This window comes from Protopterus annectens, chromosome 9.part0, assembly GCF_019279795.1.
Source record: "Protopterus annectens isolate FY-2018-M chromosome 9.part0, PAN1.0, whole genome shotgun sequence".
NCBI classification, from domain to species: domain Eukaryota; kingdom Metazoa; phylum Chordata; order Ceratodontiformes; family Protopteridae; genus Protopterus; species Protopterus annectens.
This window is the reverse complement of record NC_056743.1, coordinates 1718988465-1719012910: the sequence shown is the minus strand read 5'-3', so window position 1 is coordinate 1719012910 and position 24446 is coordinate 1718988465. Positions and strand designations below refer to the sequence as shown.

General features: G+C 41.6%; 1 protein-coding gene across 1 annotated transcript in view; it reads left to right on the top strand.

Moving 5' to 3' along the window:
• LOC122812231 (serine/threonine-protein kinase N1-like) overlaps positions 1-24446 on the top strand; it is a 2446550-nt gene that overhangs the window by 1963607 nt on the left and 458497 nt on the right. The window contains exon 16 of the mRNA XM_044084586.1: positions 22021-22197. Within this exon, the coding sequence (XP_043940521.1) occupies positions 22021-22197 (177 nt within the window). The remainder of the gene's footprint in view (positions 1-22020; positions 22198-24446) is intronic.

The following is a 24446-nucleotide window of genomic DNA, read 5'->3' as shown; positions in this document are numbered from 1 at the left end:
GTAGCAAGGCAGAAGAGATGTTGAAAAAGTTGGAGGATAAGGCCAAATCTATGCAAACTGTTAAGGACTTTCTGCAAGTTCAGCCTCCTCATTTTATTAGGCATTACCCTTCTAAGAATTGGACTTTTCCTGACCCTAGTAAACAGAGTTGCACTAGGTCTAGGGGTTACAGGTCTTCTAGGGGACAGACTTCCACCCCTTGAAAGACTAAGCACTGGCAGGCTTCCTCTGTAAATCGGGGAGTTCTAAGCAAACTTCCCAAAGCAAGCATTCCCAATGTCTCTGGCTTTCCCCTGCCTGTCTCTGCGGGCCCAGGGTTTCCTTTAGGGGGGAAGGTTAGCCATGTTTGCAAATGTCTGGTTCACCATCACAGACTACAAATGGGTGCTCAAAATAGTATCCCAAGGCTACAAGTTCTTTTTTCACACCTTCCCTGTCCACCATGGATACCCATATATCCCCCCAAATCAAAGGGCAGAAGCAGAAAAACAAGTTTCTTCTTTACTAAACCTGGGAGCAATAGAGCCAGTTCCTTCACTACAAATAGGCCAGGGGTTCTACTCAAGGCTTTTCCTGGTTCCTAAAAAAGGAGGCACCTGGTGCCCTATTCTGGATTTGTCCATTCTAAACACTTTTCTGGTTATTCCCAAATTCAAAATGCTCACTCTTCAGCAGTTGCTGCCAAAGCTGGCCAAGGATTCCTGGCTGGTGACTTTGGAAGAAGCTTATCTGCACATCCTGATAAGGGAAAGCTGCAGGCAGTTCCTTCGCTTCAGGGCGGGGAACAGGTACTTCCAATTCTCTGCACTGCCCTTTGGCTTATCTACTGCTCCCAAAGTTTTTACCAAATGCTTGGCTCCAGTCATTGCTTTTTGCAGGCAAAGAAACATTCAAATTTACCCTTACATGGACAATTGTCTTATTCAGGCAAACTCTCCAGAGCAACTTCTAAAGGATTTGGACTTTGTAAAGAACCTTCTCACCTCTTTGGGCTACACTATCAATGAAAAGAAGTCAAAATTGGTACCCTCTAGGGAGATTGTATTCCTGGGAGTGAGCCTGAACACAGCCACCCAGATGGTATTCCTCCTTCAAGAGAAACAAATGGATCAGCTCTCTGCAAGGCAATTCCTGCAAGCCCTGGGATTCATGGCTTCATGTATTCTGATGATTCCATATGCCAGACTGCATATGAGGAAAATACAATGGTACCTCAAAAACCTTTGGTGGCAACACACACAAGATTTGGACTTGATACTTCCTCTGATTCCTGCCTGCAGATAGAGTTCCATGGGTGGGCGACGGCCTGTGCACAGAACCAAAGGCCTGCCTTTTCTGTCCACCTCCTGCCAGCCAGACTCTCACCATAGATGCCTCAGACTACGCTTGGGGAGCACATCTAGAGGGCAGATGCATTCAGGGGATTCAGGGGACTTGGAACTCTCAACAGGATCATTTGCACATAAATATGAAGGAATTGATGGCAGTCCAGCAGGCCTTAATGGCTTTCAAACATCTTCTCTCTCCTGGTACTCTTCTCGTCAGGACAGACAACACCACAATCATGTGGTACATCAACAAGCAGGGAGGGAAGCACTCTTACCCCCTGTGCAGACAAAGCATGATACTATGGTCCATAGCAGCTTTCATGGGCATTCATCTGACAGCTCAGTTTCTTCCAGGAAGGCTCAACACCTTGGCAGACTGGTTGAGCAGGCAGGTCCTGGATCCTCATGAGTGGCAACTAAACAAGACCATCTTCTATTGCATCATTCAGCGTTGAGGCACTCCCCAGGTGGAGCTCTTCTCATCTCCAACCAACCACCTTCTTTCAACCTTTTGCACCAGGGATCATCACAGCAAAGCGTGGAAAGTGGATGCTCTGTCATTCCCCTGGACACAGCTCTCGATCTATGCATTTTCTCCTCTGCCTCTTCGTCCCAGAGTGCTGTTAAAGATAAGGGACAAAAAACCAAGGGCCATTATCATAGCTCCAGACTGGCCCAGAAAATATTGGTATCCACTACTTCACAGTCTCAGCCTTGGCCTGATCTCTTGGTTCAGGAGGGGGGAAACATTCTGCATCCTCATCTTCAGACTCTGCATTTGGCAGCTTGGGTCGTAATTTAAACCTTTCCCAGCAAGTGGTTGAGGTCCTTCATGAGGCCAGGAGGCCTAACACTAGGGAATGTTATGCAGATAAGTGGAAAAGATTCTCCATTTGGATGCAGACTAGAGGGGAAGACCCTTCTCAACCTACTCTTCCTCTCATTCTTGACTATCTGGCAGGCTTGTTTAATGGTGGACTTTTCTTTTCTTCTATCAAAATCCATGCTTCAGCTATTTCTGCTCATTGTTCCTTTGAACATCCCATTTTCTGTCATCTCTTGATGAAACAGTTCCTCAGGGGAGCTAGCAATTTAAAGCCTCCCAGAAGGGCACCTACTCCTGCTTGGGATCTCAATTTTATACTTGAGTAACTTACTCTGCCTCATTTTGAACAAGCTGCCTCAGCAGACCTGAAGTTTCTTTCCTGGAAAACTGCCTTTCTTTTGGCTATTAATTCAGCTAGAAGTGTTTCTCAGCTGCAGGCCTTAATGGCAGTAGAGCCTTTTATCATCTTCCATGTGGATCGGGTTTCTGTTTGAGTAATCCCTCCTTTATGCCTAAGGTGGTTTCTAGCCTATCTTTTAACCAGTCTATCCACCTGCCTACCTTCTTTCTTAATCCTCAGAATAAAGGGGAAAGGTTACTGCATTCCCTGGATGTGCATAGACAGCCTAGATTTTACCTGGACAGGACTAAATCTTTTCGAGAGTCGAATCAGTTGTTGGTCAGTTTTGCTCCTGGAGCTCAGGGCAAAGCTATTTCTAAACAGACCATTTCTAAGCAGATTGCTCATTGTATTCACTTTTGTTACTTACAGCATGGCAAGGTTCCTCCTCAGAGTATTAGGACCCATTCTACTAGGGCAGCTTCTACCTCAGCAGCTTTTTTTAGAGGTGTACCTACTAGAGACATAGTGGAAGCAGATACATGGTCTTCTGTCCACACTTTCACTAAACTTTACAATTTACCCTTGTTTTCTAAGTCCTGGGCTGGCTTTGCCACTGCAGTGTTGCAGGACATCCTTACCAACCCTTAAACAGTGGGTGATGTTCTTCGTGTTTCACTGTTGCAGTCATTACATTTGGGGTAATCTGCTGGCAGGTTGCCCTCAGTCGGCCTGAATAACAAAGTCTTGGGTCCTGCGTCAGTTGCTGTCTCCACTTCCATGACGTCAGGTCGTCAGGGGTATAAAACATACAGCCGACACCATTTTATTCAGTCTTTCTTGCCGCGCAGTGCCCGAAGCAGAAGCAGTTCACAAGTGCCAGTCGGCTGACTCCTGAAATTTTTGCATTCGAGTTTTAGAACCAAAGTCTTCAACTAAAGCTAAGTACCCCGTTGGGGAAACTTTTTCTTGCTCCTTACCAATGTCAGTAAAAGTTAATAATTGCATTACTTGTGGGAAGCAAATACCTCATAAGGATTTTCATCTGTACTGTATTCCTTGTCTAGGCCCAGATCATAATGTGCTTTGCTGTCGGTTTTGTGCTAGATTTAACCAACGCACTATTAAGCGTCGGTATATTTTTGCTTCAAAATATTTTGGATCCAGATTTAATTATCCTGAAATGTCATCAGTTAGCAATCCGACTATTGGAGTACACAAAAAATGCAAAGAAAAAGACAGAGACAGACCGTCGAGGTCCAAAACCGACTATGAAGCTTCTCCTAAGCCAGTCACCGGTTCGCCGGTACTCAGTGAGATGCTTTTGCAGCCCCTGATACCCCCTACTTTTGAGTCGCAGGCCTCTACCAAGACCCATGCGGAGTCCGGTATGCCAAGAGATTTTCAGAGTATTGAACCCGTGGATGTCTCTCCCTTGGATGGTCTGGAGCCGCTGAGCAGGCACCGGCTTCTGAGGGTGTTTTCAGGCCTCAACATTTTTATATAAAACCGACGTCAGCTTCAAAAACAAGATCAAAAATGTCTTCTAAGTCTAAAAAACTGATGCATGAGCCACGTGCTCAGGACCCTATGCCTAAAAAACAGATGATCAAAATGGCTGAGGACTTAATTACCTTGATCAGGGGTTCCCAACCCCCCCCCCCCCCTGCTAAGAGGCCTAGGCAAGACACTGATTATGAATCTTCGGATCAGGTTTCCATTTCTTCTGATTCCTCTTCTGATCAGGAATTTTCTGTTCCACCCTATGTGGATTCAGATGCAGAAGAATCCATCCCATCTGCATCTCCTCCTGAGGATTATTCTTTTGGGGAAACCTTGCATACTTTAAGGGAATATTTTCATTGAGAGAGTGAGGATTTCTCTAAGTCAAAAAAGAGGCTTAGGGATTTCCTTCTTCTTCCTTAGCATAGGCCTTTGGCTATACCTCCTGTATTAGACATTGTTGATGTGTTTTCGGAATCAAGCATGCTCCTGATTCCCTACCTCCAGCTCCTAGTAAGCCAGACAGATATTACAGGGTTCCTGACTCCCAGAAATTTTTATTCAAAAATCCTGCTGCTGATCCTGAGACTATCTCACAGAGTCCCAAAAGTGCAAAGGCCTCTACAGCCAAAAATCCTAACCCCTCTGATAGAGATTCCAGGTCGCTGGATAGATGGAGAAAGAAGGTTTATACGTCTGCAACCTTGGCAATTAGGGCCTTAAACTGCCAATTTCATATGCTTAAATATCAACAGCATGTTATGGGCTTATTGAAACAGAAAATGATGTTTATTTCTGTGTGGAAAATAAAGAATTACAGGAATTATTGCATTCAGCAGAACAGGTTGGAAAGCATACTTTGCAATGTGGTTTTGATTCCTTGGAGGCCTCTTGCAGGGCCGCAGTTACTGGATCTGTGATTAGAAGGCATGCCTGACTCAAGGAGCAAAATCTGCCTGATCATGTTAAAGCTAAATTATTGGATGCCCCTTTACAGCATGATACTCTGTTTGGTAATAAGGCAGAAGAGGATTTAAAGAAAATGGAAGACAAAGCTAAATCTATGCAAACTGTAAAAGATTTCTTACAAGTGCAGCCACCCAGGTTCAGTAGACACTGGCCTACTAACAATTGGTCCTTTCCTGTGTCCAACAGAGCCTCTCAAGGCAAATCCAGGTGCTCAAAAGGCTCTAGATACCAATCACAGGGTTCTTACAGGTCAAAGCAATGGGGTGCCTCCACCTCCAAATCTGGAGGAAACAAAGCACAACCCTACAATAAGCAGTCTCAATGACTTGCCTCTACCTTCACCAAGCACTTATCTTTTGGCAACCCCCTTGGGGGGAAATTAGCATTTCATGCTCAAAATTGGCAGTTAATTACCCAGGACAAGTGGGTATTAAACATAGTATCCCAGGGGTACAGATTTAATTTCCATACTTTGCCAGTTCCAAATGGTTGGCCAGATCTGCCGCAAAATCAATGGGCAGAGGCTCAGAAACAAGTTACGTCCCTCATGGATATGGGGACTATTCAACCAGTACCAGAACAGGAAAAAAGGACAAGGTTTTTATTCAAGACTGTTCCTGGTACCCAGAAAAGACAATGCCTGGTGTCCAATACTGGACTTATCGATTTTGAACATGTTCCTGGACATTCCAAAATTCAAAATGCTGACTTTACAACAGCTACTGCCTATGCTGGGCAGGAACACTTGGTTAGTGACTCTAGATTTAAAAGAGGCATACCTGCATATCCCAATAAGGGAATCGTGCAGAAGATACCTCTGCTTCAAGGCAGGTTTTTTGCATTACGAATTATCTGCACTGCTCTTTGGCTTATCTACTGCGCCCAGGGTCTTTACAAAATGTCTGGCTCCAGTAATTGCATTTTGCAGACAAAGAAGCATACAAATTTATCCTTACCTGGCCGACTGTCGCATTCAAGCCGAGAACAAGGACATTCTTCTTCAACATCTGGCACTTGTAAAAAGGCTTCTAACATGTCTAGGGTACACAAACGAAAAGAAAATCACAACTGGTACCCTCTCAAATAATTACATTCCTGGGTGCAAGCTTGAATACAACTGCCCAGATGGCTTACTTTACACCAGACAAACAAAGGCAACTGACAACATATTTCAAACAGATGGCAACAAAAACCCAGTTATCTGCAAGACAAATTCTGCAGGCTTTGGAGTTCTTGGCATCCTGCTTTCTATTAATTCCATATGCAAGACTGCATATGAGGAAACTTCAGTGATACCTAAAAGTTTATGGAGTCAACATTGTTACAGTCTGGAAACAATGATTCCTCTCATTCCCTGCCTACAACAGGAGTTTCTTTGGTGGTCAGAGACATGTCACCAAAACAAGGGACTGTCAATCACTCTACCCCCTGCCACCCAAACCCTAACTACAGACGTATCAGACTATGCTTGGGGGGGGCCCACCTGGTGGGGAGATGCATTCAGGACATATGGAGCCCAAAACAAATGCATCTGCATATCATCCAGAAAGAGATGCTAGCTGTTCAGAATGCTCTGACAGCCTTCAAGGACTTACTTCATCCAGGACAACTACTGATAAAGACGGACAACACCACGGTTATGTGGTACATAAACAAGCAGGGGGGGGGGTACACATTCCTACCCCCTTTGCAGACTAGCCTTGGCATTGTGGAACACAGCCTTGACATACCAAGTAAATCTTCAAGCTCAATTCCTGCCAGGAAAACAAAATACTCTGGCAGACGACCTAAGCAGAAATCTTATGGACCCGCATGAGTGGAAACTGGATCCACAAATCTTCGGCATGGTAACACAGAAATGGAGGATCCCAGACATAGATCTGTTTTCCTCTCCCCAAAATTATCAACTGGACAAATTCTGCACAAGGACTTATCACAGACAAGCATGGAAAGTGGATGCCCTATCCTTCAGTTGGAAAAACCTATCAGTATGTGCCTTTCCCCCTCTGCCTCTTCTCTCCAAGGTCTTACTAAAGGTCAGACAGGAAAAAACAAAAATGATCCTAATTGCTGTGGACTGGCCTCACCAGCACTGGTACCCAATTCTAAGGAATATGTCTCAACTCCCTTCTAGGTACTTGCTCAAAAACCTCATCTACTGTCTCAGCAGAGCAATCAAATTCTATACACTCGGCTCCAAACTCTGAACCTTGCAGCAAGGCTGATCATTTAATTATTCAAACAACACCTTTCAGTAAATCTGTGACGGATGTCATTTTGGAAGCCAGAAGGCCTAGTACTAGAAAATCTTATGCTTGGAGCCAAACACAAGGAACGGACACACCAAAACCAAATATCCCTCAGATTTTACAATACTTGACTGAGATGCTTGACAAGGGCCTATCTTTTTCTTCAATAAAAAATCCATGCCTCTGCCATCTCGGCTCATTACAACACGGAGCCTCCCATCTTTTATCATCCTCTGCTAAAACAGTATCTTAGAGGGGCCAAAAATTTAAGGCCTCCCAGAAGATCATCAACTCCTGAATGGGACCTCAATTTTTTTGCTGGAAAAACTCACCCAGCCTTCTTTTGAACCAGCAGCTACTGTGGATATAAAATTTTTATCTTGGAAAACAGCTTTCCTTTTGGGAATCTCTTTAGCAAGAAAGGTTTCAGAACTACAGGCTCTCATGGCTGTGGAGCAATTTATTATATTTTACCCGGACAGGGTGTCCCTCAGGACCAATCCTTCCTTTATGCCTAAGGTGGTATCCAGTGTGGCTCTTAACCAAACTATTCACCTGCCAACATTTTACCCAAATACGCAGAACAAGGGGGAGCGGATTCTGCATTCATTGGACGTACACAGACAACTAAGATTCTACTTAAACAGGACCATATCTCAAAGAAAGTCTGAGCAACTACTGGTGGCATTTGCTTCAGGATCAGAGGGGAAGGCTATATCAAAGCAGACTATTTCTAAGTGGATAAGCCACTACATTCGTTTCTGTTACTTGCACCATGGTAAACCTGTGCCCAAGGGAATCAGGTCACATTCCACCAGGGCTGCCTCTACCTCTGCAACCTTTCTCAGAGGAGTTCCAACCAAAGACATTCTAGAAGCTGCTACTTGGAGTTCTGTTCATACCTTCACAAAGCATTATCATTTGCCTCTCTTCTCCAAATCCCGGGCAGGCTTTGCCACTGCAGTTCTGCATGGCCTTATGGCTGCTCCTAATGCTATTTAGTTCCATCCTCCCATCCATAGCTTTGGGATTCTACCCAAATGTAATGACTGCAACAGTGAAACACAAAGAACATAGTACAGTTGTGTAGACTTACCATAAATGTAGTTGTTCGAGTGTATTTACTGTTGCAGTCTGGGTTGCCCACCCGCCATCCCCCTTTTCTATAACTTCTCTTTCCTTCACTGTATTCTAAAGCCTTTGTAGTGTATTTGCTTTTAGATGAAGGTAAAGTTTATGTTGCTAAAAGTGCATTTACATATATTGCTGTTTATTTATATTTATATATATATATATATATATATATATATATATATATTTTTTTTTTGCTCCCCATTTGGGGGGCACCTGACATCTGGGGCAAGAAAGACTGAATAAAATGGCATTGGCTGCATGTTTTGTACCCCTGACGACCTGTTGTCATGGAAGAGGAGACCGCAACCGATGCAAGACCCAAGACGTTGTTATTCAGGCCGACTGAGGGCAACCTTCCAGCAGATTACACCAAATGTAATGACTGCAACAGTGAATACACTCGAACAGCTACATTTATGGTAAGTGTACACAACTGTACTTTCTTCCTCCCTTTTGTTTTTTTTTTCCTGGGCTTTGAGAATCAACCCATTTTGTAAGGACTCCAACAGTGAAACATGATGAACATAGTACAGTTGTGTACACTTGCCATAAATGTAGATGTTCGAGTGTATTCACTGTTGCAATCCTGGTTTCCCCCCTTCCATCCCCCCTTTTTTCCTAGGGCACAGACTGGATTTTCTTTTCCTGGACTCACCTTTTTTTGGGGGCTCCTGACAGTTAATGCAAGAAAAACTGAGGAAATGGCGTTGGCTGCCTTCTTTTGTGCCTGACGTCAGGCCTAAACCGAGGTCAGTCGACGTCATATACCAAGGACTTTGGTATTCTGACCGACTGTGGGGTACTGGGAGCCGGATAACCCATTTTGTAAGGACTGCAACAGTGAATACACTCGAACATCTACATTTATAGTAAGTGTTACACAACTGTACTTCCTTAGTCATGAATTGTGCAGGTTCATTATATTGATGTTATGAAAATGTTCCCCCTTTATTTTCGCACTATTCTTTCTTTTAATGTTATTGTATGTTTACTGTTTTATTTCTGTCTCTTTATTTTAAAGTATTGTTCATGTCATGCCAAGGCCAGCTGCCAGACCTAGGTCCACAGACTTTCATCAGGCCTAGCCATTCCCTGATTCTTTCCATTGTACATCCCGGGCTACCTCCCTGGTGGCTGCAGTGAGGGTTAAATAGGAGGTCATCTTTCTTGCTTGTGATGGTACTGCATCAGCTGGGACCCCCCCCCCCCTCCCAGGGCACTTCTGCGGATTCTGAATTTGTCACCCACATGGAGATGTTGAAAGAAATGAAGCAGATATTTGACCAGTGGCTTAAAGCCACATCGGCTGCCTTGAAAGGCTCCACTTGTGACTTGTAGAGCCACATTGCTGCCTACCCCTGCTGGCAATACTTCTGGCAAGGCAGTAAGGAAGGTTGTCAGGGTGCTGTCTGGATGGATAGTCAAACTTGGTGGGCTTTTCTCGCCAGGACTCAATGATAAAATGTGATTTACTGTTCTAATATTTCAATATTTACATTGCAGATCAATCATGGATAGTCTAATTATGTGTTTTTTTCACCAGAATCTCATGACGAAATGTGATTTAATGATTAATTGTGTTAATCCATCATTTCTATTTTCTTTATTTTATACAGCAATTTCATCCCAATACTAAGGATGTATTTTGTTTATTGCTCATAATGTATTATGACTATTTCAGGTTTTTGGCACATATTATGCTGGACAAGTCCTTTTTGGTTATTGCTTGTTTTGAAACTGATGATTTTTCACTTTAACAAACATTTTTCTTTTGACAGGAAGTGATGTCATTCCTTCCTTGAAAGGTATATATGGAGCATTTCATTCCATGATTGTAACTAACTACTGAGGAAAGCTAAACAGCTGAAACCGGTCTAGTTTCAGTGCATTAAACTACTTTTTGATCCACTCGTGGTGCTGGCTTATTTTCTTTATATTAGTCATACAGGCAGTGCTGTATTAGAGACCACACTACCCCATACCCCATCCTACCCCATAACCCATCCTAGTGTTTCTCTCTCCCTTGTGTGTCAGTGCTCTCCCCTGATACTTGTCCAGTTCTCTCTGTTACTGTTGTCCTCCCTTTGTTTTTGTCTCTAAATCCACTGTCCTCCCTCTCTTTCATTGTGTCATCTCCTCCCCTGTCAGTCCTTGTCTGTGATGTATGTTTGTGAATTTGCCTTTACAACTGACCCTCATGCTCTTACCATACCATCACTTCCCCTTACATCCTTACCCAGCTAAAAAGGGTCACCTGTCCCATGTAATAATTGTATCTTCCACCCCTGTCACATTTCTGTGTTCCCTGTGTGTTATCTTCTTTTTGCTGTCCCTTCTCTTAATGTCGTGTACTCCAAATTATACCTCTCTTTATCACTTAAGCAGTGCAATTGCTCTTTCAAAGTAACATCCCACTTTTCCCATATCCCTTTCTCACTGCAAGTTCTTCTTCAGACACTACTGGGATTACTAATTAGGTTCATAGGTAAGTACTAGGCTAGCTGCCCTTGTGGGCCATTTTAAGCCTAGCCAGAATCAAACCTTGTATTTTGTGTTTGTGAGGTTAACACCTTAACCATTATACCAACCCCCAGCCCCCAATTAACTACAACAAGAGCTACAAGTTTAGACATTACTACTTGGTTGTGAGCTTTGGGCCTCATCTGTCTACAAGCAGAACCTGCAGAAAGCAACCCATGGTCACACTACACATTTTTTTTAATCCCAGAGTGTATGTAAATATGTCTGACTTCTTAAAAATATGCTTACCCAAATAAGATAGCGGCAAGTACTTAGAAGTTGCCAGTTGAAAAAGCACTTCATAGATAAGCATGGTATGTATATCGTTCGCCATTAACAATGTTATTAATGGTCTGTAAAAGGAGCCCATCAGTAACTGTGTGAAAGACACCAGTTTCCTGTGCAGTCAAACAATCTAATTATCAGTTTCTGATATATTGTTTGGGCATTTGAAACACTGTCAACTTTATTATTTATGCTGCCCACACTTTTTGCTGTGACCAGTGTAACTTGAACAGATTACCTTATCCTTGTCATTCAGAACATTTGCCAGTCCAGTCATAAGAGGTAAATTAGTAAATAAAATGGCCATAATAATTGGGAATGTTGTTAGAATAATTTATATTGCTGGGTGCAGATACATAGGATTAATGGGTTCATGTCAGTATCTTTCCACTCACTTTTGCTTATCAGATGTTTACTATGTAGAAAAACTTAGTTCTTCTTTTCATTTCACATAAAAGAATTCCATCCAGTGATAGCATGCTTTATGCATAATAAGCAGTGTTGCAGTCCTTCACGCCAGTTAGGGTGGCCTACAGTAATTGTGAAGATAAACTCACACAGCAGTACAATATTTATGGAGAGAGAATGATCGAATTCCAAAGCAATAATTCTTCAGTCATGGTGCATTTAGAAAATGGCGCAGCAACTTTTCATTCACAATGCAACAGAGTTTCTGGTAATACTTTGTTCATGGAGTAATAAACTTTTGTTGTGAAACAAACCGAACAATGCATCACTTTATTAAAGCAAAACAATAAATAGTGCACATAAACATGAATCTAAAAATGGATCAAAACAGAAAAAAATACATTCCTTAGCACCACAGGCCTTGTAACAGTTTCAATGTACTGAATGATTGTTGTCTTAATCTCTACTTGTCTGCTATATTGTACTTTCTTACCAAAACTCATTACCACCTTTACTTCAGTCTAGTGCCAGTGCAGGTCATCATATTATTGTTGATAAGGTCTATGTTAAATCATCGAACGCTTAAAAAAAACGAACAATGATTTATCGAACACCATGTAAGCGAAAGCTTACAATCTCGAACGCTTAGAACACAAAAAAAAAATTTAAAATATTACATAAAGTGTGTGTGTGTGTGGGGGGGGGCTCTGCCCCCCCACTTAAATATACCAACTCTGAGATCACACTACAGTGATGAAAACAGCAAAGTAACGGAAGCGGACAAACAATTTCTTTCCCAGGGATAGAATTTGCTTATATGTCGTTTTGCCTTTTCGTGCTTTCAAGTTCGATCAAGACGCTTTCGAAAGAATGTGTCTTCGATCATTTAATAGGAACCCTTGTTGATAGACTGATGCATGTTAATACTTATGAAAGAACACAGTAGTAATTTTTGACTGTTTTCATTGTATCATAGTAAGGGTACTTGCTGTTTCTACTGTATATGCTAACATGTTAAATTGTATGTTGACTAATATACATCATTTTTGGGGAGAGGGGCTAATGCATCGCATGATGTTTTCTTGAATATGCTTGACTAGCCTTATTTTGATGAATACCTTTGGCCAACCTTGATACTATTGTCATACTTTGTAGTAATGCAGTGCAACTGTAGTTTACCAGTATTGTCAGTATGGTGTATATGGTAATTTACGTACTTAGATGAAATATGGATGTGTGTGGGAAGGGAATATTGTGTAACAGAAAGTTATGTACTTACCATAACATTCCATCTGTGTTGTCCATTTTAATTTTTCCTCAACTGTTGAGTTTGGATCCGATCCTCTGATCTGACTCTGCCATTACTATAGCTCCTGACCACCAAAAAGCTCTCCAGCTCCTCTCTTATACATAATGCACTAACCCCTGACAATACGTTAGATTTTGTTTGCTGTTTCACATAAAGTAGAAAGAATAACTATAACTTTCCTGACAGAAAGACCATATCTGGAGCTCACTATTAAGGACATGATGTCCTTATAATCTCTCATTCTTCCAGACGTTAATAATGAATATGGTTGGGGTTGGTGAGCAGCAAGATGAAGAATGAAAATGGACAACACAAATGGAATGTTATGGTAAGTACATAACTTTATCTGATGTCAGTTTTCATTCTATCCTCAACTGTTGGGACAGAGTCCTCAGCTACCTAAAACCTGGGGTGGACTCAATGGAAAGATATTCCTGAGCACAGTAGAGCCAAAGGCTGCTCTTCCCCTCGAGACCAGATCCAGTATGTAATGAGTGATAAAGGTACAAGGACTGGACCAAGTTGTAGCCACACTTATATTGTCCATGGAAGCTCTAGATCGAAACACTGAAGTAGTAGCCATGGACCTAGTTGAATGGGCTCTCAGAGGTATTGTTAAGGTTAGACCCAACCTTTTATAGATAAATGATATGCAATCCGTCAACCATCTGGCTAAAGTTACTTTTGCAACTGGTTTGCCCAATTTAAAATCTGCAAAGGATACAAATAATTGATCTGGCTTCCTAATTTCTTTTGCCCTGTGTAAGTAAAAACATAATTGTCTGTGAACATCCAGTAAATGCAGCACATATTCACCTTTGTTTGCACATTTAAGAAAGAAGACTGGCAAATTAATGCATTGATTGATAGTGGCCACCTTAGAAAGAAAAGACATGTTGGCTCTGCAATGTGACTGTCCTTATGAAAGATCAAGTAGCGAGGTTTAGATGACAGTGCTTAAAAGTTCTGAAGTTCTTATACTGGCAGAGGTAATAGCCACTAGAACGATAGTTTTCCAGGTCAGAAACTTAAGATTGGATTTAGATGCTGGTTCAAAGGGAGAATGAATTAAGACTTGCAGTACCAAGTTCAAATCCCATGGTGGAGTAGGATCTTTATACGGAGGTCTCAACAGGAGTGTGTGTCTCAAAAATGCTTTACAAAGTTTAGAAGGGGCTACAGAAGAATTCTCAAACCCAATATGAAAGATAGAGATTGCTGGTAACTGAACTTTAATCATTGAGGAGCTAGCAGCATCATTAAAAATTGTTGCCAAAAACTCAAATATACTATGTACAGGAGCTGAGAAGGAGTCAAGTTTGTTTTTATTGTGCTCAGCAGACATACTTTTTCCATTTACTTGTGTAAAGCTTTCTTGTGGAAGGCTTATGGGAAGATAAAAGAATATGATGGCTAAGGGGAAGAGAGCATCGGTTGTCTGGCTATTAATGAAATTGGAGAAATCATGTAGTCAGCTTGAGGTTGAGATGTCCGGATGCATCATACCTGTTGGGTGAGACAGGAGGTCTGGAATTGGATCCAGAATCCAAGGTTGGTAAAGCAGATTAGGCCACAGAAAGGGGAACTAAATCTGTTGAGGCCAAGTAAGGTGCAATGAAGATGACTTTTCTCTTCATCTTGGCAGCTTTCTGCAGAAATTTTGGAATTAGGGGAATTAGCAGGTATGCATAAAGTGGACCGGGGGCAGTCATGGAGTAGAGTATCCCTCAGTGATTCCCCGGTGGGGGGATTAGGGCAAAGTAGCTGCTGCATTTGTTGTTTAGAGGAGAAGCAAAAATATTCCATTAAGGCTGACCCCATTGATGGAAAATAATTTCTGTCACTTTCTTGTTGAGAGACAACTCGTGAGGTAAAAGAATGTACCTGCTAGATTTGTGTGCTATCACATGCATTGCTGTGAGAAAGTGTTGGGTGAAATTACCCATTGCCACACTCGGAGTGCTTCTCGACACAAGGGGTAAGAATTTGTTCCTCCTTGTTTGTTGATGTACCAAACTACTGACATATTGTTTGTTTGAATTGCAATTGTCCTGGAAGGGCTGCAACACTAAGAGCACTGCTGTCATCTCTTGGACATTGATATGTAACTTGGCCTTTTCAGGGGACCAAGTGCCTTGGATTGTTTCCCCAGGAAGTGCCCTCACTCAATCTGGAAAGTGTCCGTGGTCACTATGGCCTTGGGTAGAGGGAGAATGAAAGGGTGGCCTTGTAAAACCTGATCTGACTGAATCCACCACCAAAGGTATTTCTTCCATGGCTGAGTGATTGTTATTTGTGCTGACATGTGTTGATGAAGAATTGACCATTGTGTTGCTAATTTCCATTGGAGAATTTCATATGAAATCTTGATAGCGGGACCAAGATTATGGCAGCTGACATTGACCCCAAGGCATGAAGGATTAACTGGACTGAAATTTTGGTATTGCAAATTATTTTCCTGACCTGGAATCTGATAGTCTGCACTCTTGAGGGAAGAAGAGAAGCTGTCACTTATATTGTGTTGAAGACTGCTCATATGAATTCCAAGGTTTGAGTTGGCTGTAACTGAGACTACTTACAATTTGTGGTTATCCCCAGATGAGAACAAGTCTGGATCACCTGATGTCTTGCTGTTATTAGTAGATGCCTTGTTTGGGTGGTAATGAGCCTGTTGTCTGGATAATGGCAACAGTCAGAATCCCTGCAGTCCCAAGTGAGCACCTACTACTGCCATGCATTTTGTAACACCCTGGGGGTTATGGTGAGGCCAAATGATAATACTCTGAACTGATGGTGACTGGCTCCCAGCCGGAAGCATAAACCTTTTGGATTGTCTGTTCATTTTTATGTGATAGTACGCATCCTTAAGGTGTGTTAAGCACATCCATTTGTCCTTGCCCAGAAAGGGTAGAATGGACTGAACTGTGACCTTCCAAAACTTGGTACATTGAACTGACTTGTTTAAGTCACCAAGATCCAAATTTGGTCTCCAGTCCCGTGTTTTCTTTGTCACTAAAAAGAATCTTGAGTAAGTTTCAGATTCTGTCTGGTTTGGTGGGACCTCTTGGATGACACTTTTTTTTTCTAGGAGCTTTTACATTTCTAGCACCGCTTCTTTCCTCTGACTGGGTGGAACATTGGAAATTTTGCATACAGTTGGAAGTGGAAGGGAAAAGGGAATTATATAGCCCCTGGAAATAATCCTCTGCATCCAAGTATCTCTTGTTAAATCTAACCAGGCTCTTTGGTGTAGGGATAGTCGACCCCTGATTGCCTCCAGAGTGGGACAGTCAGGTCTGTCAGATAGGAATGTCAGACAAAGAATCTCTGGACCCTTGGTTTTGCAAGCCTCTGCTGCCATGTAGGCATCTTCGTCCATTTGGGTTCGCCCCTCCACCCCTGGGGGGAACAATCTCCATGTGTATACTGGAAAGGACCCTGGGATTTCATGAACCACATTTTTCATCTGCCCAGTTGATTCCTAGAAAAGAATCTTTGAGGGGTCAAAAAATGTATGCCTGATATAGAGCGGGTCTTTCCATCTTTTTCACACCCGGATAGTGCATCCTTCACTTCTGGGGCAAACATCGAACTTCTGTCAAAGGGAGCATTGATGAACGAGGACTTGAAAGGCTCTACAAAATCACACATATGCATCCAGGCATGCTTCCTGATGGAAATGCCTGAAACTTCTGCCTTTGAGGCACCCTCGGCTGCATGTGAGATAAGCTTCATGCAGAAATTTGAAATAGATTGAAGGGTAGCTAACTGAGATGCTACAGAAGATTGAGCCCCTGAAAGGAATTTTGAAAGCTCTTTGATCAAATCCCTGTGCAGTCTCGAAAAATGTGCCCTATAATTCAGCAACCTGAGGACAAAGGTCTGTGAAGCATAGACACGCTTCCCAAACCTGTCCATCTCCTTAGACTCCCTGTTAGGGGGAAGGACAGAGTAACTTTGCTCAGCAAGTTCCTTTTTGGTGCCCGCTGCCATGACCATAGAATCCACTGGCAACCCCTTACTCCAAAAGTCCTTCACAACCAGTGCCCTTCACAACCAGTGGAGCCAGAATCCGATCTGGCCTCGTAGGGATCGTCTCACCTGAGTCAGGTTCCTTCCATGGCTGCCTAGAGACCATATCAGTCAGCTCATTGGCAGGTGGCATAACCCAGGAAACAGATAGGCCAGCTCCAAAAGCTTTCAGAAGTACTGATTTCACCAGTGAAGGGTTGCTGGAGGACAAACCACCTCTCTGCTTAAGGATCACGAGAACATCTCCAAATGAGACGTCTTCTGGAGGTGATCTTGGAGACCCTTCTTCTCCATCAAAATCAGTATCCTCTGTGACTGGCTCACTGAGAGAGTCCAACTGCCTCCTCTTGTACTTCCTCTTCCAAGGGACTTCCTTGATGGGATGTTCCGGTGAAGTGTCGGAAGAGATTGTAAGACCCTGTTGCGTTGTCTGAAGGCCTTGAGCTGGCTGTCCTTGTGGTGCAGAATGATGTGGTTCTAAGTGAAAAGACATCTAGGAACTAGATTGGAGACCCGAACGGGCTGGATTCATACATCCTGTCTGAACAGAAAACACCCTCTTCACTACCTTGAAGGAAGATCACTCCAGAGAGAAAGAAGACAGTGGTCCTGAGAAGACAGGCTTCTGGCCACTGCTTCCCTCTATCCCAAGAGCTACCCCCCCCCCCCCGAGGCAAAAGCCGGAGCCAAGCTCTCCATTACCTTAGCTCTGAGGGAAGAGATGCCCCCAAAAACCTTGGAGTTGACTCCAGTGCCTCTGATCCAACAAGGCAACTTCAGCTCTGAGAGTCATCCAGATCCGAAGAAGTCAGTGCCAGTTTGCTCAGAGAAGTCTTCAGATCTGAAGACAAAGGTATCTCTGGATCTGAGCCATATGGACCTGAAAGGCTCCAATCCAGGGACTCTGAATCAACCAGTTGGTCAGAGAAGGAGCAAATAATGGTGGTGTAACAGATGGATGGGCTCCCTGACCATAGAGGTTAGGAGCCAGAAGAACATCCATCTGTATCTGCACGTAGAGGAATCTCCTCAACATTCTGCTCACGTCTTCCTCAGACTCCTGGAAGAACAAGATGCAGCAAGTGACGGTGACCTGAATGACGTCAGTCCTGGAAGGGACAGAGAACCCTAGAAGGTACTGGATCCATTGTCGGAGAATATCTTGTTCTTGGTAGTATCTTCGGATCTAAAGAATTTTTCGTCAGATCCAAATGAGAGAGAATCTGAGCAGATTTCAGATTCGGTTTTGTTTTTTTCTTTAGCATTTCCAAAGAAGGAGTAAAAATAGATGGTCTTGGAGACTTAGCCAAGCTCTCCTTTGTTTTGTTTTGGGGGATTGAGTCTGAGAGATAGCCTCTCCAAATGAAAATGGAAACAATCCTTTTAAAATCAGTTTATTTTTTTCTGTCAGCTATGACCCTAGGATTGAAATTTTTGCAGATAGAGCAATTTTCTTGAAGATGTTGCGGGCCTAAACAGTAAACACAAAGTATGGGCATCTGAAAGTGGTAAGTTATGCCCACACTTCTCACATTTTTTGAAACGAGCAGGCCCTTTGTTATACATGACGACTTTCAAGAAAATAGAAAAGGATGAAAGATTTTTTATTTTAACGTAAGAAATATGGGGGAAGGGAAATACCAGCAATGGTATGAAGAACTACACAGGCTTCTATAATAGAAAAATGTTATACATTGTAAGAAAACAATACAGACAATGGTAAAAGAAAATTACACTGAGAGTAAGGGGTCGCCGTCTTCTTTTGGCTGTTCCCATTAGGGGTCACCTCAGCGAATCATCTGTCTACATTTCTTCCTGTCCTCTGCATCTTGCTCTGTCACACCAACCACCTGCATGTCCTCTCTCACCACATCCATAAACCTTTTCCTCTTACCTGGCAGCTCCATCCTTACCATCTTTTTCTCAATATACCCAGCATTCCTCCTCAGCACATGTCCAAACCAATGCAATCTCACCTCTCTGGCTTTGTCTCCAAACTGTCCAACCTGAGCTGACCCTCATCACAGCCAGTTTAAATCTTAACATTTTAACTCTACTGCATCAGCTCTGAGTCCTGCCTTTTTGTCAGTGCCACCGTCTCCAACCCATATAACATAGCTGACCTCACTACCCTATTGTAGACCTTCCCTTTTACTCGTACTGGTACCCGTCTGTCACAAGTCACTCCTGACACTCTTCTCCACCCTGCCTGTACTGTCTTCTTCACCTCTCTTACACACTCACCATTACTGTGAACTCTTAATCCCAAGTATTTAAACTCAGCCACTTTCACAAACTCTACTCCCTGCAGCCTCACCATTCCTCTGTCCTCCCTCTCATTCACACACAACATATGTTCTGTCTTAGTCCTCCTACCATCATTCCTCTCCTCTCTAGAGCATATCTCCACCTCTCTAAAATCTCCTCAACCTGTTCCCTGCTCTCACGGCAGATCACAATGTCATATGCAAGCATCATAGTCCACAGAGACTCCTGTTTGATTCATCTGTCAACCTGTCCATCATCATTGCAAATAAGAAAGGGCTCAGGGCTGATCCTTGATGTAATCCCACCTCCACCTTAAATCCATCTGTCACTCCCAACGCAGACCTCAGCATTGTCACACTACCCTCGTACATATCCTGTACCACTCTTGCATACTTCTGTGCCACTCCTGATTTCATCATACAATACCACAACTCCTCTCTAGGCACCCTGTCGTATGCTTTTTGTAAGTCCACAAAAACACAGTGCAATTCCTTCTGACCTTCTGTATACTCCCATCAACACTCTCTCAGAACAAACATTTCATCTGTAGTGCACTTTCCTGGCATGAAACCATACTGCTGATCACTAATCATCACCTCTTTTCTTAACTTAACCCAGCCACTGGGGATGCACAAGCCTGTGCATTTCTTCGTGCCTGTCCCAAGCCTGAATAAATGGAGAGGTTACGTCATGAAGGGCATCCGGTGTAAAGCTTTTGCCAAATGACATATACGGACAACACTGAGTGTAAATAGTAAGGGAGGGGAATATATAATATAATATATATATATATATATATATATATATATATATATACACACATACAGATGTATATATTTATATGTATATATATAATATATATATATATATGTGTGTGTGTGTGTACACACATACATGGATCCCTATCACTTTCTCAAAGTTCCAAAACTATGAAGACCATATAGCCAAGACCATATGTTCGAAGTTATGGAACTTCAAACACTTTCTATCGAGATCGCCATATAGCGCGGAACTCGAGATTTGCCGTTTTCCTCACTGTAGTGCAATCTCTGAGTTGGTATATTTAAGAAGCAGGGGGTGTGGGGGTAGAAGGGTGTTTACTCCCCTGCAAAAAAGTAAAGGTAAGTTGTTTTATTTTATTGTATTTTGTTTTCTTATTGTTTTGAAGTTCCAAAACTTCAAACACATGGTCTCGGCTATATGGTCTTCAGAGTTTTGTAACTCTATAAAGTGATAGGGATCCATGTATACATATCAAGGAAGAGAAACTAAAAAGAAAAAGCAGTTATCTTAGTCAAAGTTCGAGAGCTCAGGCTAACCACGTGTTTTTGCGAAAAGCGGCAAATGAGATCTGAGGTATATTAGGGGTTGGTGCATTGTGGGTAAGGGAGTAGCTTGAGAGATTTTTGGTGGCCATGCGCTTCAGTAATGGCCGAGTCATATATGAGGATTGGTTCCGAACCCAGCAGTTGAGGAAAGAATGAAAATTGACAATGTCAGATCCCTTGATTTGTTTTTTGCATGCATGAATGTTGAGTGGTTGTTGCTTGTGGTGGGTTGGACAATCAGAGGTAGAGGATAAGGTGTACATCCAGGACTCATATAAACAACAGAATGAGTAGACCATGAGATTGCTTATGTGGACTTTATAAACGTCTGACATTTTGACACACATGATTAAAACTGAACTGTTAACGAGCTTCATTCTCTAGTCCTGGGTTTATTCTTTGTTTCTGCCTTTTGTATAACTTTGAGCAAGTCACTTAACCAAAAAATGCTCCCATGTCAGTCACCTTTGAAAAGAGGTTGCTGCTACTCCTGGGTTTATTCAGGTATTTAAAAAAAAAAAAAAAAAACTTAGGCGTGGAAGACTATGATGATAAAGTGAGTGAAACTGTAAATACTTCGGAGTTGTACAGAAATTTGTAACAACATTGCACTGCAACTCCAAGAATGTCTGTGTGTTCGCGCATGCACGCATGTGTGAAAACTACTTAAAGTAAGGAAAGTTTTATATCCTGGGGAAGTAGTAATAGGTGGTCAATTTATGCTTGAGATGAAAGGAGATGAACACACATTCAGTGGAGAAGTGCTGGGAAAGGGTGGTTCTAGCTGGGGTGTTGGGGTGGGTGCTGTCAGCATGCTGTGGCAGCACAGTCCTTAATTAAGGGGCCTCAACTTAAAACTTGCCGGTAGCCCATCAAATATTTCCATTGGCTCTGATGGGGTGCCATTGTTGCACAGGTAGTGTAAGCACTTCTTAGTACATGTGTTAACAAAAAAATGTTTTAGAGTAAATCTTCCCACTTACACCTGTATATATGGTTCATTTGAGGATAATCTGTGAAAGCTTTTCCTCTGTACTTATTTATGATAGTATGTAAAATACATATCAATAGTTTTTTTTTTCATTTTTGCTATGCTCAGCATCTGGAAGTTGTGCATTTTGCAATCACCAGTACAATACAAAGTTGTAATTAATTCTGCCTCGTTATGTAATATATATAACAGTGGTTATACATCAGGAGAGTATTGGACAATAACAAGCAAAGACAGTGTGATTCAGTTGGCCCATTCTTACCTCAGGTGTGATTCACTGATCACTCACCATTCCTTCATTGTTATCCTTCCCCGATAATGCCTTTAATGTACCTCTATTTCTGAGATTACTTGTTTATGCTTCAGTGTTTTTCCACTTGTTTTCATGTTTTTCACTGCCAAATAACACTTTAATCTCTTCCTAACAGTCACCTAAGGAAAGAGTTAGTACATGTGTATATTATATTTTATTTAGCAGAAATTTGAAACAGTATTATTACTGGTGGATCCTCCTTATTTTTGTTTTGCAGTCTTATGTGTGAGAAGAGGATATTTGAGACTGTAAACAGCTCGAAACATCCATTCCTAGTAAATTTGTTTGCCTGCTTCCAGACCAAGGAGCATGTCTGTTTCGTGATGGAGTATACAGCTGGAGGGGATCTCATGATGCATATCCATACAGATGTTTTTTTAGAGCCACGTGCTGTGTAAGTACTTGTTTATGCTTATTGTAACATGAGCAATTTAATTCAATGCACTATTTTATCCTGTAATGAATTTTGAGGATTTGATGTGGTATATGCCCGTTAGCATTATAAGATGCTTTATCTCCTAATGTCATAGTTTGATTTTATCAGTTCTGGCCTAGAGTTTTTGATCAACTATGCTGTCTGTCTTAGAAGTCCTGTTAAAGTGCTCCTTCTCTGATACTGGTATTTTTCATGAGTAAAAAGAGCTTTCTCTGTACTATAAGAACAATATTTTTTTTTTATACAGAAGGGTGATATGTACACAGAGTTTTACTAACACAAGGTTACAAACAAACAAATAAGTAAAGTAAATGTTTTGAAAAGTTGTCTTTTTACTGATCTAGTGCTTGAATGTTTTGTGTTAAAGCCCCTTTCCACCTGTGTTCATGTTTTTCACTGTTGAATAACATTAACCGTTCATGGCCTTCCAGTAGAAAATGTAGAGACAAGTCAGGCAGTGTAACAGTTAGCCTGACTGTTAATATTCTTAATAGTCTGAGACACCTTCAGTCTCTGTATCATGTCTCACAGTTAGTTCTATGAAGAAAGCGTTGCGGCAGTTCACTTTAAATGGCATAAAGGTGTGGAGGGTTGGTTAACAGAAGGTTGTACAAATACAGTTAGTGTTTCAGAGGGTAGTAATCCCACTGTGTTTAATGCTAACATTTCATTGTTACAGAGTGCTAAGAGGTGGCGTTAGCCTGCCCCTACCATCTTACCAATGTGTGAAGTAAAGACTCCCATATTTTATCCACGTTCAAAGTAGAAAATCATGTATTCCATAGACAAAATAGAAAAAAAAACATCCTAGCAAGCTGTTTGCATGGCTCCCAGTCCTAATGGATGTAATCTAACTACTTTATAGTCAAGAGTAGCTTAAACAGACTTTCTTAGTGATAACATAGGCACCGTCTAATCTGTGCTCCAGCACAGTTATGGATAAGACTGTTAGAATGGCAATATGCCAAGTGAATTGTGTAGAAATTAGAATTTCCTACAATAGCGTTATACATCATAGTGCAGCAGTGTTTCATGTGTGTGAAACATGTACTGCCTAGAACTTTCAGTCAAAAGTAGGATGATGAAAAATGCACAACAGTACTTTGAGATACCAGCAAAGGGGGATTTGTTACAGAGAAAACAAGCATAAACTGTAAAAGAGTTAGAGCAAAATTTAAAACACCATGTTCAATACCAGGCAGTGCACATCATGGAACATCTTAACTCTGACGGCTCTTTTCCTGTACAAAGAGGAAAGCCAGACTGAAATGGTTTTGTAAATATTTTACCTGTCTAGACATTGGTCTAACAGCAATGTAATTATATAACTTCAGTCCTAATGAAACATTTATAATGGGTCTGTAGTTAGGATCGTTAGACTTCAGATATGCAATTTTTTTAGATGATGGCTAGTAGGACAGAAAGAAAGGCACCTTCTGAGTAGCTGAGACCTAGTGAAGGAGGAGGTAACATGTATGATCTGCCAGTATTAACGGAATTAATGATATGCAGCTCGTGATTTGAATACAGCTTAGAAGTGAGTTCTGCTGTAAACAGGTGAAGTAACATTATTATGATAGATTAAAATACAATGAAGGACAGTTACCATAAAACGACCAGTAAAATGAAAAAAGTAACATGAAGGCTGAAATCCAAAGATTCACTTAAGAAAAATAATAAAAATGTTTATTATAGAAAAACAGACAAAACGTTTAAACGCTTTCATCCTTAAAAAACACATGACTTCATCAGAATCACTACTACCTCTTCAAAAACCCATTTTATACCCAAATCACACTAATTAAGCAATCATTAAATTATGCTAGATTGATAAAAATAGTAAAAATTACTAAAAATATGCATTGAAAACTCAAAAAAAAAAAATTTGTACTAACACTCATATCCTTCCTTCAGATTTGCTGTTGTCATTCAGAAAAACTAGGGAAAGAGGGCAATGTTGCCATAGTGCTTCTTACAAAATGTTTTGTTTTCAGTTCATGGAGAGAATGCAGTAGACTGTGAAAATAGCTTTTAGAAATAAGTTGATATAAAATAACAGGATAACAGCATAGTGTGCTGCAAACTGAGTAGCAGATTGAATCATGATGCTAAGCTGATGATCTGAAAATTGTCCAAAGTGCACTTCATGTTTTTTATACCCATTAAAATAATGATTTATGTGTTGGCCATAATGCTAACGAGAAACA